General features: G+C 40.4%; 1 protein-coding gene across 1 annotated transcript in view; it reads left to right on the top strand.

Annotated features, from left to right (window-relative positions):
* LOC119912850 (E3 ubiquitin-protein ligase RNF152-like) overlaps nucleotides 1-5,832 on the top strand; it is a 47,660-nt gene extending 41,828 nt beyond the window's left edge. Inside the window, 2 exon segments of the mRNA XM_038732080.1 lie at nucleotides 2,525-3,110; nucleotides 3,113-5,832. Of these exon segments, the coding sequence (XP_038588008.1) occupies nucleotides 2,726-3,110; nucleotides 3,113-3,369 (642 nt within the window). The 5' untranslated portion in view covers nucleotides 2,525-2,725 and the 3' untranslated portion in view covers nucleotides 3,370-5,832.
* Nucleotides 5,833-18,869: the final 13,037 nt, after the last annotated feature.

Here is an 18,869-nt window from a genome sequence, read left to right as displayed (position 1 = left end):
GATGTTTCCTATTGCTCCTCTGTGAAAGCTGACAAAAACTTGGCGTGGTAAAAGACATACAGACGTTTCTGAGCTTTCTTCATCAGCGTGGAGATGTGAGATGACCGTGTCAGGTTCTCTGTGATGCTGATTCCCAGGAACCTGAAACTGTTCACCTGCTCCACCTCAGCACCACTGATGTAGACAGGAGTGTGTGTCTTTATCTCCTCCTTCCTAAAATCAACGATCAGCTCCTTAGTTTTGCTGACGTTGAGCAGTAGGTTGTTCTCTGAGCACCACTCATAATGAATTTCCTCCCGATATGAACTCCCATTGCTATGAAATCTGTGATCTGGGAATGCCGTAGGATCCACCTGGAACATCTGGGGGATGGGGCAATGGACAAGGACATCTTGGCTACTTTGTTTAGTCTGCTGCAAGATATTGATGCATCGATCGATGAAATGTGTTCAGCAGGATTCAAGTTTGATAAGCGGAGTCTAATTCGATAAAATGCTATCAAATCCTAAACCTTGTCTTGTCTTGCAGTTATTTACCACTGCCCAAGGTCGAATGTGATCATCCTCTTTCCTCCAAATGAACCAAACTAAAGGACTCCAGACTGAATAAACTGCTCCAAGCATGCTGGTGTGAACACACTCTTATCTGTCATTGCCACGTCGGTGTCCCCACAGGGCGCTATGAGCAGTTTAATTGCCTGAGATCTTGTTTTTGATAAAGGACTGCGATGTACAGCGTGGCAGGGCAATTGGTGGTCACCTTTTTATTTCTATCACCCCTTCCCTCTCCATCTGTCTCACTCTTCACTGCTGTGTACCCACAGCCTGGAGGGACACCGGCTCTGTTGAGATGGCAGCGGAGAGGAAGAGAGAGAAGAATCTAGTCCTCAGCACTTTTCACACTTGACAATTTGGGTGAAAAATAAAAGAAAAACTCGGCAGGGCCCTGTTTGGTATTCATTGTTTCCTTGGTGCTATTTTGACAGGGTTTAATCATCTGTAAAAGTAAAATATCACAGCTTCCGCATGGATTAACACGGTAGACGTGATTATGCAAGAGGAGTAGGAGGAGGAAGAAATTGTTGATGGAGTCTGTGGCCTGAAGGAGACAGTTAAAAGAATTAGCCATACTTTACACAGATCGTGAGACGGAGGGTCTCATGAACTCGCCCCTACTGCAGGCAGCTGGTAGCTGAAATGTACGAAGTATGCCGTTCATAATAATAACATTTTTTGACCACTGCTGCATCTCCCTCTCCTTGTGTCTTTGCTCCCTGCTATGAGATCAGTCGTGGCCATTCGTTCCTCTCATTGAATTTTGGGATTTTGCAAGTGTTAAAGGACCATACCAACATGCAAGTTTTAGCTCTTTGAACAAAAATCATGTTTGCTGTATATTTTCAAATGCAGAGGGGACTGCAAAGTGTGCAACAGTGTTTTGAACATGCATTAATAAAACACTGTAGAAGGCATCTCATGTTAACCACTGATACATGCAGTCCTTTCAGATATAGTTTGGACTGTATTTTCGTGTAGAGACTTTGCGATGTGTTTGTGTTTTGGCTGTCCTTGTGAGTTTGACTTTTACACAGTTTTTAGTGGGTTGATTTCTAGGAAAACTATGAATATTAGATAAAAGATAGGAAGTAAAGCTTTGGGCTACAGGTTAAAGTATGTGTACAGTAGTAGCTGGGTGATGATTGCATGGTTAGAGAGATATAATATAACATACATAAGTTAGTTTTGGTGATGTTTTTAAATGGAAACCGATATTCACCTATATTTGGGGCCAGAATTCAGTTGCAGTGAAGATGAAAACGTTTGTCTAAAAAAAACAAACATGCATAACATGTATATCACAAGACAAATTAATGGGCATATGACGACGAGAGGTGCATATGACATGATAAGCGCTTGTATGAGAGGAGCACATCGACCAACCCTGAATCTGCCTGCCTTGGTTAGACTGTCCACATAAATGTTCAGTTCAGAACTTTTTTATTATAGTGCTGGCACAATACAAAATACAACAACATAAATGTGATGATTAAAAAAGAAACGCTACAACAATAACAACAGGGATGAGGGAAAGTGCTCAACGGTGTAGAAAGCCATGTTCAGAGTGTATTAGAGTAAGGAGTCTTTCTTGCACATAAAAAAACCTGTTGCACCTAATTTTCAAAAACCTTTATTCCCTACCAGTGGCAGATGTGGCCTTCATTCTGGATGCAATGGTGCAGATTTGCTGAGATGGATTTAGCTTTCTGTGTTATTTGCTGGCGAAATAAAGTCTGACCAAGAGGGCTGTTGCCCATTGATATGTGTTTTGCTGAATGTATGGATCTGTAAAACAAAACACCATCAACCTCCTGTCAAAGTAAAAAATATGAATTTCCACAGAATATATTAACTCAGTGTTTGCATCAAATCTCAGTATCTTGTCAGTACCAAGGTAATTACAGCTCTCCACAGTTTTTACTGTTGCTGCCCTCATTGTCTCAACTATGTTTTCTCTTCTGTTGCAGAATGACCATGTTGCCACTAAAGAGCTAATCACTGTGAAGTCGTGGACGGTAGTGGAACATCCAGCATCTGAGCCAGTTGTGCTTTCTTAGCTTCAAGTGGAGTTGTGCAAACTTTCTACTAGACCTGTGTAACTTACCTTCTCTACTGGCTGCCTGCCACTGAATATAAAAAGGGACCCCGCCTACCTATCTTTAAAAAAAATGGAGACTCTTTCTCAAGATTCAATTCTGGAGTGTCAGATCTGCTTTAACTACTATAGCCCTCGCCGGCGGCCCAAACTCCTGGATTGCAGACACACGTGCTGCTCGGTGTGTTTGACCCAGATGCGCAGCAGCCAGAAGGAGATTCGTTGTCCCTGGTGCCGTGGCGTCACTAAACTCCCTCCGGGCCTGTCAGTCTCCCAGCTCCCAGATGACCCGGACATCATCACTGTCATCGCCATCCCTCACGCCTCTGAGCACACGCCCGTCTTCATCCGCCTGCCGAGCAACGGCTGCTACATGCTGCCACTGCCCATCGCCAAGGAGAGGGCACTTGGCCTGCCAGGGGAGCTGGGATGTCGCTTCCTGCCTGGCAGCCAGCAGAAGGGGTGACCGTGGTGACCGTGCCCGAGCAGCAGCCTCTGGGCCTGGGTATGGGTCTGGAGGGTGTCGGGATGGGGCTGGAAGGAGGCGAGGGCGAGAGGAGAGTTACTGGCCCGGTGGTAGGAGGAGGGAAGGGCTCCACGTGGTCAGGCGTGTGCACGGTGATCCTGGTGGCGTGTGTGCTGCTCTTCCTCCTGGGCATCGTGCTGCACAACATGTCCTGCATCTCCAAGCGCTTCACTGTCATCTCCTGCGGCTGAGGGTGGAGGGAGGCTGCTCGGACTGCCGCGGCCCCCCCCCCCTAGATTCCCCCACTAGCCCTGCCTCTCCTCAGGACGCGACTGCTGAGGAGAGGGGACTAAACTCGCATCATGGGCATCCAAGGAAGCTACAGAGCAACATAGAGAGAAACCGATGATGCAGAAGAAGAGGGCAGACAAGCAGCCTGCCAATTATTTTTTGGGATACTGAAATTAAAATGGAAATACAGACAACTTCACTTTCCTCTTGTCAACAGCACTCTGTCAGCCCTGAACCCCGTCGCCCTTTTCCTGTCTTTCCATTTTCTCTGAAAGAACATTTTTGGATTTGCTCCAGAAATGTTTTTGGCCAGCTGATTTGTTTTTGGCTGGGGGCCGATATGACACTCACACTCTCAGCCGTTGGATTGCCTGTTTAGTCTGTGGTTTGTAGAAGTACATCAGTTATCATAGTGTTGTTTAGGTGAGTGTTGGTTCCAAGTGCGTTGTCTTCAGCTGGTGCTGCAGTAGATGAGTTCGGACTTGGCTGCTCTCCGTTCTCTGATGCTGCAGGAATTAACTGTGCAGGATCCACGTCCGGCCCCGTTTGAATCATCTGGGAAACTCAAAATCAACACAGCTTTCATTTTCTTTTCTTTTTTCTTTCACACAACCTGTTCCTGTTCAGAACAAACTGTTGCTGTGATGGCTCCGTGTGGTTAGAAATGGGATTGTTCATTCATGCCAGCATATTACAGGCCTAAATTTAAAAATGCAGGTAGTTGCTTTATTAAGGCTTAAATGTCTGAATTACTGCTGAAATGACAGTCAGAGATTGATCGGAAAATGACAAACACTGGATGTTTTCAGCCTGTCAAATGTGATTTTTTTTTTTTTCCTCTTCCTCTGTCTTTGTAAATTCAGTATCATTGGGGTTTGGACTGTTGGTTGAACAACACAACTCATGTGAAGACATCACTGGGATTTTCACAACTTTCGTTTCTAAACAATGAGTCTCTCTATTTATCCAAAATAGTGAAAATTATCACTAGTTGCTGTCCTATTTAGATTTTGGTGGGAAACTTTGTGCTACCTTCTAGTAGGATTCTAGCTGCCAAAAATGTACAGGCTATCTGGTAAACAAAGAAGTTGCTCAAAATACTGTGTTTAGAACTGATGACAGAATAAAAGTTCAACAGGATTAGTTTGACATTTTGGGAAATACTCTTATTTGCATTCTGTCCAAGAGTTAGATCGATACCACTGTCTGTGCGTTACATACGGCTCTAGAGCCAGGAGACGATTAGCCTAGCTTAGCATAAACTAGAAGCAGGGGGAAACGGTTCTTTCATGTTAAAAAATTGACACTTTATCACCGTCTCTAAAGCCCACTTAACATCTTGTTTAACCTGCACACAAACAGAACTGCAATGTTGTGCTGCCAGCACACCAAAACCCACAACTTTACATTTAAACATTTTTGTATGGATTAAACAAACATGTTACAGTAATTTGAGGCTTTACAAAGGAGCTACATGCTACATGCTAAGTAAGTTAATTACCACATGCACCCCCATAAAAGTTTTTACATTTCTCAAAAAAATGAGAACTGTAAAAAATGGATTAAGGCTTTTATGAACAAGTTGTTGGTGGACATATTTTTAACTCTGAAGACGCTAGCTGTTTCCCATCTTTATGCTTAAATCTAAGCTAATTACCTGCTAGCTCTAGCTCTGTATATGAGACTGGTATCAATCTCCTGGCAAGAAAGCCAATACGCATAATGTCAAACTATGTTTTTAAATAGAACAGAATGGAATTGGACATTCAGGGCAACATTCTTGTTCCCAGTTTCTCTTTTTTTTCTCTTTTGCAGTGCATCCATTTTTTATGTTTTCCCACGGATGCTTTCATCGATTACTTAACTGTCCAACTACTTTTCACCCTGACCTGCAGACCACCATTGTCCTCTAAAGACAGACTCTTCAGCTTTGACCAGGCCCTCACCGGCAGCCCACAAACTATCGACTCCCTTCATCTTAATACTTTCCTTAATATAGAAAACTGGTGGTTATGGGCTCAAAAGTTTGATGGTATGTATTTGTGTGTGTGTGAGTAATGGGTCAGGGCACTGCAGGGGTCCAGTTAATGACGACTGTATCGATTTATCTGCTTTTGAATATCTCTCGCATCTGCAGAGATGGATGTTTCTCTCTCTTCACTTTTATATGTTGAGGCAAGCAGTATTTCTGTTTACTGTATCGTTAAAGCAATGGAGTGTACAGTACACACACACAGGGTGAACTCTTTTGTATAGCAGCCTCATCATGTACAGAATGATTGTAATTTCCTTGTCTTTTTCTGGAACTGTTTTTTTTGTTGACATGTTTTACTTGGTTAGTATTATAAGAGTCGGAATTGAGATTATGGAGCTCTGTGTGGGTTTAGCTCTAAAATAAACAAACATGAAAAGTTAAGTCAGTACACTTCAGGGCACTCTGAGTTGACATGACACACCAGCGACACAACATAAGAAAGGAAGTTAAAACAGTGTTTGGTACAGTATATAAAGAATCATATACTGTAGGGCTGAACGGTTAATCGTTTTCAAATCAACATTGTGATTTGAAAGAACACGATTAGTTAATCGTGAAGACGGGGATTAAAATGTAGGTTAACAATGGCGTGCATCTGACCCGTTTTAAACAGTCACGCAGTTACAAATTCATTCCCTTGTCATCCTTGTGTGACAGATCTGCGCCATGCCCCTCCTGTTACGGTCCTACTCACCGATCAGAGCGGGCACAGGGCCTGTACTTCTTACAACAACAAACTAAACTAGAGGAAAACGTGGGAAAGTGGTGCCAGCGTCACAGGCAGCGGCTGTTGTCCTTGATTTTTTTTGTGCTTGTACTGTGGTTAAGTCTACCTAGTTAAATTGTTAAATGAAGTAGTATTTTTTTTATTTTTTTTACTGTTTTAACGGTTTATTGTTGATGTACGATTGGGAGTCTGCAAAGGGTGTTTTATTTTGAAATTGAATTCTCTATGCCGTTCTGTATCTGACTTCCTGGTTCATCTGCTCAGTGCTGCTTGACGTGGCTTCCGTCAAAAATAGACTAGCAGTGAATATTGAACTTCAGCAAAACTTCAATAAAAAAAATCGCAGATGGAGTTTTAATTGCAATATCTAGCAGATCCCCCCCCCTCCAATCGTTCAGTCCTAATATACTGTACCAAAATGTGGCTACTCTCTAATTAATTCAACTGATTTGATTTTCTTCAAACAGGGCCTTTTTTCAAAATGTATTTTGATTCGGCATGCCATATCAGCTTGATTTCACTAAAGCAAGGTCTGAGATTAAACATAAGAGACTTTAAATCAGACTTAAATTGATTAAATCAAACCTACTTAAGCCATTTTGCGGGTCAAGGCTTCCTGCACTGGACTATTCAGCTGTGAAAGTGTTTAAGCTACAATTGGGAAACTGTTTGTTTTGCACAAACACAGATATCGAGTGAAGTTCAGCTGAACTGGTTAATGTGGGACACCATGCCGATTGCGGGCCCTGATGTTGCTATGAGCTCTTTTGACGTGCAGATTAAATATTTTTAGCTCAGAGCACTTGGCGCTCCGTGGGCTCTAAAAAACTTCTCAGCTCTAGAGGTTGACGTGGTTTTCTGGTGCCGCCCAAGATAACTCTGAGATCAACGGAAATCCCAATTAAAATAAAAAAAAAGACTGCATGAATAATGGTTTGGGGAAATCTTGATGAAGGCTATATGAAATGTTAATACATTACTATGACTTTCTAATTGGGCATTCTTTATACTGGTTTATAGGTCGTGAATAATGGCTTGATAATTACTTTTATAAATCAGTAATGAACCATTTATAGGAACAACTTTTATGTTTTCTTATCAAACACTTGGACAATGGCTGCTTCAACCTGGCAACCCAAAATAATGTCATAAAATGTGTTATTACTGATCTATAAAGCATTAATAACGTATTAAGCATGTTTAAGGCTATTTCCTAAAAGAAACTATTTGTAATGTATGCCTTATTAGAAAGTGGTATATTTGATCTTAGTATAATGATCTCGCTGGAATTCACAGTCACAATTTTTCAGCGTTTATACTGGGCAAAGTGAATCAAGAAAAAAAGAAAAAGACGGAAGAATAACCAAGCTTCTTGCTACAAAGTCCTAACCGTTCATCACAAGATATTTTACACTCACAAGTACATCGCACACAGTGTTAAAGGCACATAGTGGCCCCTCTGTGATCCACTGGAAGGCTGAGGGGGTAGAGTAGAGAATAGACAAAGAGATGGCGCATCTTTATCCGCTGAGGTTTTACCGCTGAGATATCTGCTGCCACCACCACAATACAAAGGAGGTATCTGGGATAAAATATTTAATGCTCAAAAATTACATTTACAATTTACCATCTATTATCAACTAAAAACTATTCATTGTGGCTTCTATGGATTTCATTCAGTTCAGAAAGACTAGACTAGAAAGAGTTGTTGCTTTTGAATTGTGCTAAAACTGAATTTATCTTAATTATACCGGGGTGGAGGCATCAATCCCAGTGATATATAGATCTCAAAACGGATAAATTAAACCAGCACCTTCTGCATAGCTAAAACACCAATAAGTGTAGCAGTAAGATAGGCTTTTTAATTATTTTGGTGAGCCAAGCCTTTAATGCTCTCATCTGTGCAGCCATTTTGGGGGTCTCTGCTCATATCTGTATAATCCTTTACTGTAATTCTATTACTTTGGCATAAAGTATCACTTCTGTTATGAAACTAACAAGCTAGTAATTGCTTAACAGTTCACCTTCTGTTTTAACTACATTTTGCAATAAAATTAACATTTGTTTCATTAAAAAAAAAAAATCTTGCTAAATCTGAAATTGGTACCGAATTGGTGCAGACACCACAACAATCTTCACTATTTCTCATGTTCTTATGTGGTTCTTCAGCTGTCTTTTGCTCACAGCCATTTTCCCAGTTGACCTCTGTGACAGCACCGGATTTGGTCGCCAGGAGATTTCAGAAACGGAGCCTCAATATTGGCTGTGGATCTTACAATGAGCAAGTTCACAAGATATGTCACACAAATCAGCTTCCACAGCAGTCACCCTCCAAGTCACTAGATCACTGTCATGGCAAAGAATGGACGCAAACACTGCAACAACAAAAGAAAAATCTGTTGTACCCTTCTTCAACATAAAACAGGAAAAAAAGTGCAGCGCCTTTTGTTTCAGAGAATTTGAAGAAATTAAATAGGAATGTAGACGTTAAACTGTAGCTGAAATAACTGGTAAAATTGGAGAATACTTGCTGGAAACAGAAAGTCAAACCAGTGTTAACAGCACTAACATGATCTTGGTGATTATTCACACACCAGGTTCACAACCATGATAAATGAACCTGTCTTAAGTCCTTTCCCTCTGCCAATCCATCATGAATGAGGCACCACACATGATGTAAGAGGTTGGGGACGGTGGAGAAACAAATGCACCTCGTTTCTTCACCCTTATAGTGTCTGTACAGTGCTGATACATGAGATTATTGATCTAATTATTTAGAAGCAAGCACTGTTTCCATGCTTTTCACATTTTTCTCTGTTAACTGAAACGTTTTTCAATAAAAGGCTACTAAGTACACAACAGAATATTATTTTTCTTGAATATCCTTCCTGTCCCTTTTTGTTTTTGTCAAATCAAAAACTGCCCTGTACAGCATTTTTACACTGAAAAGAGTGACGACTAGAGAAGCGTGGAAAGGGGGCTTGTCGTTTCTGTGCCTGTGTGTTTGTAAAATGACGTGAAGTTCCTGTTGTAGTTTCCTGTTTGTGTCAGGTTCGACGACGCAAGCAGCAGCTGTTTTTGGTGAACTATTAAAGCAAACGCTCTGAATCTGAACAACAAGGACTCCAGCAGTCTTCATTTTGAAATGAAATATGTTTCATTTGGCAGATTGTGGACCTTTTTCAACTTTAACTTGAACATAAACACATTTGTAGAGAAATACTACATTAAATTCCAAGAAAAACACAAATAACCTGCAATGTAGGAAAAAAAAAAGCTCATTACTTGTAGCTATTTATTGAAGTGCCATATTTCATAGTTGAGTGAACTCTCTTTGTTTACCCTCAGGAACCTCTTTTCTCCTCAAATATTTATTGATATAGTGTGACGGAGGTAATTAGCGCTCTCCAGGGACCAATTGCAGCTGGCTTTTCTGGAGCAAAACACCTCTATTCCTCACAGGCAGCACAGCGGCAGCCGCTAATGATGACCGCAGCCATCTCTATTCACTCCTAATAAAAGAGTTCTTTACTTTAATGGCCACAGAATAGTGTTTTTTTTATTTATTTTTTTTAAAAGTGCATCAATTATTCTTGGAAAAGAGTGGACTTTATTATTTCCCAGCATTTGTCAAATGTTTGTAGCCCTTCTGCTAATTGCTTGATTTCATGCTCTTATGCATAGTAGCTTAGTGTTGATTAAAGCTCTGTTTATTATTCAAGGACACGCATGAATATTGAAAGACCTTTTACCTGTTATAGGGCAGTAGTCTTTTGTCATCAGGACTCTGGAGAGTACTAAGCAGCACCACAATCTCAACACAAGGGCAAATATAGAAACTGTTTTTCTGACTGTATCACAACATCTTCCTCCGCAAATGACGTTGTCATGGGAAAGAATTCAAATTCAAATGTACATTCAAAAAGGTTTAATGTCAACGATCACATCATTATGTTTTGAAGCAGCATTATAAATGGTGTGTGTAAATACAATAAGAGGGAGAGCAAGCTGTGAGTGTTGGACATGTCAGTCTTTGTGTTTTGCTGGAGGTGATGTGGGAGTAATTTATAACATGGCTGAATGGGAGAGGTGGGAATAGAGGGGACGGGAGGGGGTTGAGGTGTAAGAAGGTAGTTTGTCAGTTCGTCATCAGCCTGTTGTGTTTCAATGGGCGTGCAGAGACTTGTCAGCAGCTCACAGGGCTGATGAGGGAAGAACAAGTCGCAATAATGAGGAGCTGTTATGTCTCCAACAAGCTTTTAAGGTTCAAGAGTGAAGAGACAGTCTGGAACAAAATGAACAATGTGTAATCCCAGGTGAGATCCTCAGATGAAGCCAGAGGGTTTCAAAGTTACTCTCTCTGGAGGGTCACACAAATGCCTTCAAATGTAAAAGTGGCATAGAAAGTTTTGTTTTGAAACTGAAAACTGCTCTCCAGTGGTTCAACTCTGAAGGAAGGTAGTGAAAAAAATACCATACCAAACCATGGCCTCATAAAATCATCATCAAAATTTTTAAAAAGCCATCAATACTTTGCCAGATCAGAAACGGTAGAAAAATGATTTATATGTTCACTTCAGTAAAAGTAGCAATACCACAGTAAAAATAAAAAAGTCCTGCATTTAAAATATATAGTTGATAAAGTATTATCAACTAGATACAATAGAATTAAAACTATTAAAAGAAAAAGTTATCCATCCATCGTCAACTGCTTTTCCTACAGGGTCGCGGTGGGCTGGAGCCAATCCCAGCTGACATCGGGCGAAAGGCGGGGTACACCCTGGACAGGTCGCCAGTCCATCGCAGGGCCACACATAGACAAACAACCACTCACATTCACACCTAAGGACAATTTATGGTCACCAATCAACCTAAGCCGCATGTCTTTGGACGGCGGGAGGAAGCTGGAGCACCCGGAGAGAACCCACGCAGACACGGGGAGAACATGCAAACTCCACACAGAAAGGCCGGGGCCAAGGAAAAGTACTCAACACAGAAAAACCCTGGAAAAAATGAGGCAATTTGGTACTAAAGAAAATGGACACACTGTTCAATTAATTATTTCCAATTAACTGCTTGTATAACCTCAATGATCGTAACATTCTTTAATGGAAATTTTTCTTCAAATAAATTATTCTTTATAAATCCACCACAACTAATTAAACAGGAATAACTGTCTCACAACATCCTGTCCTATAGTTTATTCTAAATTTCTATAAAATTACTTACAAATAACGGGAACCGTAAAAGAAAGCACAACCTCTAATTTTAACTGCTATGCTGTTTGACCCTTGATCCCCTGGATCCCTATAATACCTTATATTATTTCACAACAATACCTACCATTTTCCTTTGGCTCTCTGAAATCACCATTTAACATCTGTTGAATGACATTTACAGTTGCGTTAAATCCATTGTCATTGAAACAATTTATTTCTTTTGCAAATGTACAGCATTTTAAGCCTGTTAGTACTGAACTCGAAGTCTTCTCTGGATGGAATACCTGAGTAGATCAATAACTTGATGTTACTCATGCACACTGGCAGAGTAATGCACCTGGGAGACTGACTGTAATTAAGTGAAACACTTCATGAACTCTTCCCGCACAACAACAACTTTTTGATCCCAGTATATTTATACTGTACATCCTAAGCTACTTTCAGCAAAAACATTTTAAACTTACTAGTTAACATGTAGTAATGATAACTGAGGAACACATTACCCTCCTAACATACTGATTTATCTACCTAGCAGGTAAATTCAAAGATTTAAACTCATGAAATGCTCAAAATCACATCTCACTAAACTTTTCTAATTCTCACCAGGACATGTCCTCTTTTCCGGACCTAAAAAATGCGTCCAGCCGGGATTTCTAAACGACCCAAAATGTCTGCTTTCTGCAGTCCATTACTGCCCGGCACTTTTTCTTGTGTACCAGCATTTCTCACAAGCTGCTGCTACTCTTGTCGGGCCTTTCTAGTAGGGAGAAGATCAGGTGCTTTTGTGATCCAAGTGTGTGCATAAAGTTCTTGTTGTTTACACTTTTCGTAAACTGACCAATCCCAGCCTGAATGGAGCGGGACATTGAAGAAGGTTGACGTGGTGCTTCTGCAAACTTTGGAAATGTTGAACTCGTTCTGCATGAATGGTTAAGATTATTGACAAGTTAGCAAAGTACCATAATGAAACTGCTGTAACTGGAATTGATATTACACTAGTGGTAATATGATAATCGTATCTGAAATTATATAATGAATACACTAATATTGGCCCTAACCAAATCTTAACAAGACAGAAAACGGTTTTATTTCTGGGTAACTTGAAATGTATGTTGAAATGTTACAAACAGGCCTGCTATAAACAATCTTTAGGCAGCCAAATAAAGTGTAAGCTATACATATATCAGTATTCTACTAACATTAAACGTTATGTTTATTGTTATAATATTGTTACTCCTCCAGGTGGATAGAGCCTCTGCAGTGAACAGATGTAGATTTAGCCAGAGCCAGGATGCCATTGTAGGAATATTTGCTGCCTCTTTTCTTGAGAGCAACACTTTCCCCTTGTTCTGTTTTACCAAAATTAGTGTTGTACTATAAAGTATGTGTGTGTGTGTGTGTGTGTGTGTGTGTGTCTCCATACACATTGCCATGGTCTCACCAATTACTTGAATCCCCCCCAGCTCTAACTGTCCACCCACTGTGCCTCCTGCCCCAAATGTCCTCTTTTTTGAAAACCAAAATATGGTCACCCCATATATGGCTCACCATACCACATGTTTTATTCAAGTCAGAAATTCCATCTTCCTCACTGGAACACAGTATTAATGCCAGGTTTGTCACAGGAACTATTTCCTTTTATCACTATAGTATTATGTGAGCGCTCTCGAGGATGTATTCTTGGCATTAAGCTTGGGAGACTGTCATCTGTTTAAGCCCGACAGAAGATGAGACTTCTTTTCCTCATACTGGGAAAAAAAAAAGTTATGGTTCCTATTTGTAGGAGGCAGTGTTGGGTGACAGTGTGCAACGGAGTGAGTAAAAGCAATATCAATTTTTCAGAGAACATTCCTACAGTATGTCAGGCAGCTGGGAACTTAAATATTTGAAAGGATTAGAGGACAAAGTTCTGTGTTGCAAGTTTCACAAAGATGGAGGTGTACAGTGTGGAGAAATTTTTCACTCACACAGGTTTCCCCAGGTCACATTAGGGTCATTAGTAGAGCTAAAGTAAGCCAAAGGTCTTTTACTTGCCTCTATTGGCTGACTAGCTGCTGCTGCCTTGATAAGACTGCACTCAGCAGTCCATCTCCTAGGCAACCCAAGGTCAAGATTAGCTTTATTTTGTTTTAGACAGACTGACTGTCTCCCCTTTAGAAAATACTACCCGTGATCTACTAATTTCAACGTGACTTAGCCTAACTTAGTATTCACACATGCATAGATGGTTGAAGAATAACCTTATTTGGACACGTAGTGAATCTCAGTAGCTCTAGGGAGATCCACAGAGGATGCCATCTCCACTGCCCTTCACTCAGCGCTCACACACCTTGAGATAAATAAGACCTACATTAGAATGCTGTGTGTGGATTTCAGCTCAGCACAATCCCCCCATGAAACTGATTGGCAAACATAAGTATCAAACCCTGCAACTGGATGTTGGACTTCCTCACAAACAGACCCCAGATTGTTCAGATTGACGGTCACACCTCCTTTACACTAGTGCTCAACACTCGAGCCCCCCAGGGCTGTGTGCTCAGCCCCCTCCTGTTCACGCTGTACACCCACGACTGCTTCCTCCGACATGGAGAGAACTCTGTTGTGAAGTGTGGGGACGGCAACACCATCATCGGCCAAATTTCAGACCACGGTGAGACTTCATATCTCTAAGAAATTAACAATCCTGCAATGAGCTCATTGTTGATGAAAGGGAGGTGAAGACATCCATTCCTTTCTGCTCAGGTGGAGCAGGGAAACAATTTTTAAAACTTGGGCAAAATTCACATGCAAAGTTGTTATTATAGACTTAGAATTATATTCAGCTAATAACCAAACCCCACTGTCAAGATGTATCCTTCAGATTTCTTTTGACCACACAGTGTTTTCAGGTTGTACTGCTGTTGCAATTTTCTCCTCGGCTGAGCTACAATAGATCAGCTCACAAGAATTTCTTCACATACAGGATGTTGTAAGGGGACACAGGGACTGGAAAATGCTAAAGCCAGTGTTCTTAAGGGTATTCTATTCATGTGCAACTACAGTGCAAATACTACAGTACTATGTAAGTCGTACTTGACACACAACATTTTTCAGTGGTGGAGGAAGTATTCAGATCCCAGTAGTGATACAACAATGTAAAAATACTCTGTTAGTATAATGTATGCATATGTAAGTATGTCCTGTAATAAAAATGTTACTTAAGTAAAAGTACTCAATGCAGATTCAGAAAAATATCACTGTGACTATTAAAATTAATTGATTTATTGTTTAGTTTGTAAAATTTGGGAAATTAGTGAGAAATGCTGTCACAATTACTCAGAGACCCAAGTGACGCCTTCACAATGCTTGTTGTGTCCAACCAACAGTGGAAACCTCAATCATTAAAAATAAATTAAAATAAATTACAGTTATTAAAAGGAAAGAAACAAATCTTTGCCGGAAAAAGCCGGAATCTTGAAATGTTTTTACATGAAGTTTCTTAAACGATTATCAAAATAGTTGCTAATTCATTTTCTGTCAGTTGACTAATTGTTTCGGCTGTAAGAAATAAAATCCTAATTTGAAAAGTAACTGGTAACTACATCACTGTCAGAAATGTGTAGTGAAGAAATACAATATTTGTCTCTGAGGTGAAATGGAGTAGAAATAGAATGAAGTTGTTTGAGAAGAAAATACTCAAGTAAAGTACATGTACCTCAATGTTATACCAAGTACAGTAGTTTAGTATATTGTTACATTCCACCACTGATAATAAATATTAAGTATGATTCTATCATCTGTTCATTTTTTTTTTGTCTGCTTTATTCTGACATGCTTTAACTAGTTTAATCATCAAGTTTTTCCCCGTTTCTTTTTCTTTTTGAAGACATGACCATTTGAAGATTGTCTTGTTCCCCGCTGTAAAATATCAAGTAACAGCAAGGAAACCTAGAATAAAATCTCAGCAAGGACAAAAGCACAACCATAACTGGACTACATTCATATAAAACTAATCTAACCAAAAACTTAGGTAATAACCAAGTGGGACTTCATGCAATAACTTGAATGGGTTGATGATTCAACCAGGGTGTCTGGTCATAACAAGCATAAAAACCCAATATAAAACGCTATAATACTTCAATAAAACTGAAATTCCCCATGTTTCATTTCTATATTTTAATAAGTACTTTAATCTCTGCTGGGTTTAATGTAAATCACATTGTGGCCTTAGATACTGAAATCTTTCATAGTCCCCACATGCAAGCGTATTCAGCGAGAAACTGATCCATAAAAATGTCCATGTGTATCCGAGCTCCTGTTCCTCCGTCCAGGACAGAAACTGAAGTTGGCCGGTCCGACCCGAGATCATCAAACAAATTGAAATATGACAGCCTGGGAAAATGACCCCCGCTTAGCTGGCAAATTCAATGTACAGTCGGGGGGGAAAATCAATTCGGTGTGATCGTCCCTTTGGAGTGCAGGTGTGGGTAATGACAGGTTAATTAGTGTGTGCACTTGCATACGTGCAACCCCTTATTCTGCTCCAGGAATTGATGGCTGGTGGGTACAAACGCCCTCATTTGCATTTTGAAAGTGTCCACCATGCAGCAGAACATTACCAATCAATCCCACCCTCATGAAATTCAGAAGCTAATCTTTTTTTCTGGAGGCCAACACCTACTGGGGGCTTGAGTGAGATGGAACGGTTTTGATTTCTGAAACTTGAGCGTTTGTCACTGTGGAAGAACACCATAGAGTGGAGTCTAAAACTGAAGAACAGATCTCAAGGTTGCTTTATCCTGTTCATTTTAAATCCCACCAATAGATGCAAGTTCAGTTATATGGTCATTTAAATGGTCAGAGCAAAATTAATGAATGGGTTTCCCACTTGAAAGAAATGAGCACTGGCATGAAAATAAAAACATGTCTGTAATGAGTCATCTTAAGACCTTTGCTTGCATAATTACTTAATGATTGAAAATGTGTTTTAATTTACAAACCTTTGACACTCAATTAAAAATTCAGACTGAATATGAAGCCTAACATTTTGAAAAGAATCCCTAACATTAATTAATTATTCAATGTGAACTGCTTGACACGCTGATCCTTGATTACATGAGTCCTCAGGAGTTCTGTGCTCAGACACATTTCAGTTTACCAAACCAACTAAACTAAGAGCGAAGGAAAGGCCCAATCCCAATGTCCACCCTTACAGACTCACAGACTTTGAGGCGTGTTCCCGGGAAGTCCGTGAGGGCTCAGGGCTGTCCCACTGTCAAGTGCGCGAGGGCTCTCTTGCGAACATTTTGAGCCCTTTATAGACCCTTTTCCTAAGTCCCCATTTCTGCAGACTTTGGCTGAGGAAATTGCCCACAGTTCATAGTGGTATGATGTGAAGACTGAGGAAGCTTGGAAGCTCGGAAGCTCGGAAGTGTCATGGCAAAACAGTAAACAGTAAACGAACAAGAATCGACGCCTACCTGATGTTTTCCTAACATAAGATGGTGTATAGAACAGAGGAATGCAATCACCTTATTATACACTGAGTTTATTCAACTATTTATTTTAGTTTTTGCTTAATGATGCTATTTGACCAACAATAGTGTATTGATTAATTACAAATTTTTATTGACATTTAGGCTACCTCTCCTCCATTATGTAGGGCGAGAGCCTGCAGAACTTAAAAACAAGGCAAAAGCATAAAATAAGAAGTGTGCAACGTGTTTCAGCGTCATCAAGGTAACGTGATAAAGTGGCAAAGGATTGCAGACATTTTTTTCTATACTTTTTGTGTGCAATGACATTGGTGAATTTCAATCATTTGAAACTGTTGCTCTTGAGCTCAAAGCAGAAATGTCAGTGTTCATCCAAACATTTGGTCCCAAGATATTTAAGTCTGTTAATTACTATTATCAATATGTATGATTATGTAAGGCAGGGCAAGTTTATTTAAATAGCACCATTCAGACTCAAGGCGATTCAGAGTGCTTTACAAGGGCATAGAAATACATTAAAAACAGACAGTGGCAAGGCAAACAGAACGCAGAAACTCTCAGTACATACTGCACATTCCAGTAACTGGCCACAATGAAAAGCATCTTTGTGTGTCCCTGACAAGAGATCACATTCAAGGGCATTGTAATCCCACGACCTGTGTGGCCTACACTGGGATACTATAATATTTATTTTAAAAGATTTAAAAACAAACTATTGCATATTATACCAACAAACAGCTGTTTAATATAGGATGACATAGTACTGTTCATTTAAAGGGATCATTTTACTTTCCTAACATTGGGGAACTCACAAGACATAAAAATCAAAGCAGCAGAGGCCGAGATCCCCCGGCTTTTAGTCACTAAATGGGTCATACTTTTCCCATGCAACTCAATAGCATTATTCATTAGACTACGCTGCCTCCTAAATGCTAACTTCTTTCAAACCCCACACCTTCAGTTTGAACACAGGCTCTTCAAAAAAGTCTTAAGCCCAAGCCGAGGTAACCATGATTACAACATCAAGGTTTTTTCCTTGACTTGAGGAAGCTCCTCCAGAGCCGCGGGAGACATTACACCACAGTCAGTTCTCAAGACTGAGTAGTACTCCTTGTAATAAAGTAAACTGATCTGATTTTGTGTCTGTATCAAAATGTTTTTAGAACAATGAGCTTGCAATGAAGGTGAAAACCAGTAGTGGAAGGAGAAAAATGTTTCCATGCCAAAGAAATATTCTCCTAGCCAGGTGATCCTACAATATTTATAATGCTTTGATGCACCGAACTCAAACTGGGTTACTCGGTAATGGGGTCAAAAACAAAATTCTCTATGCACTTAATTTGTATATGCATGAATAGATAAAAGCGCCGTCATGCATTTTAGATACTTCATGTCCACGTGAATCTCTGCACGCTGATATCTATCTGGCCCTGATGTCAATTTGGCTTCCCGCTTGGGGAAATGGCGATCATCACGTTGTTCCAGCTCCTTAATTTCCTCTATCTACACGTCCACCACGGAAACACCCGATTCGAGGCGCGCCACATTACAATCAGCAGCGAACCTTTTGCTCGCTGTGGCCTGTGTCACGTGCAGGGCAGACGGCCAAAACAGATCCTGAACCGCTTCCAGTTCTTTCAGAGACAGCTTACTCTTGACAGGAACATAACATCTGGTGTGAAAAACAAGTGTGAGAAGTTGGGATGTTGCTTGTGGCTGCCGCTAACTGCACCATAGAATTCACAAGCATGCACGGAAAGTTCGAGAGGTAACCAAAAGCTCATCGGGGGACTGTTAAAGAAGAAAAATAGGGCTTGTAATTTGAATTGATATGCCGGCTCCCGTGTGTTTGTCTCATTTTCTTCACAGAGGATGCCCACGAGGTAACGATGGGGTATAAACAACAGATGGTCCGCTTTATCAAAGGCGAGCACTCAGCTCCTCGGCTCAGCCCGCATGCTATTCTTTGAACTTGAGTTTTGTTTGCTTCAAGTCCCGCCCAAAC

Source organism: Micropterus salmoides, unplaced genomic scaffold (assembly GCF_014851395.1).
Source record: "Micropterus salmoides isolate LMB-PRFRI ecotype aquatic unplaced genomic scaffold, ASM1485139v1 Ms_hic_scaffold_1, whole genome shotgun sequence".
In the NCBI taxonomy this organism is placed as follows: domain Eukaryota; kingdom Metazoa; phylum Chordata; class Actinopteri; order Centrarchiformes; family Centrarchidae; genus Micropterus; species Micropterus salmoides.
Note: the sequence above shows the minus strand (reverse complement) of the source record. Positions and strands in the feature narration are given on the sequence as shown.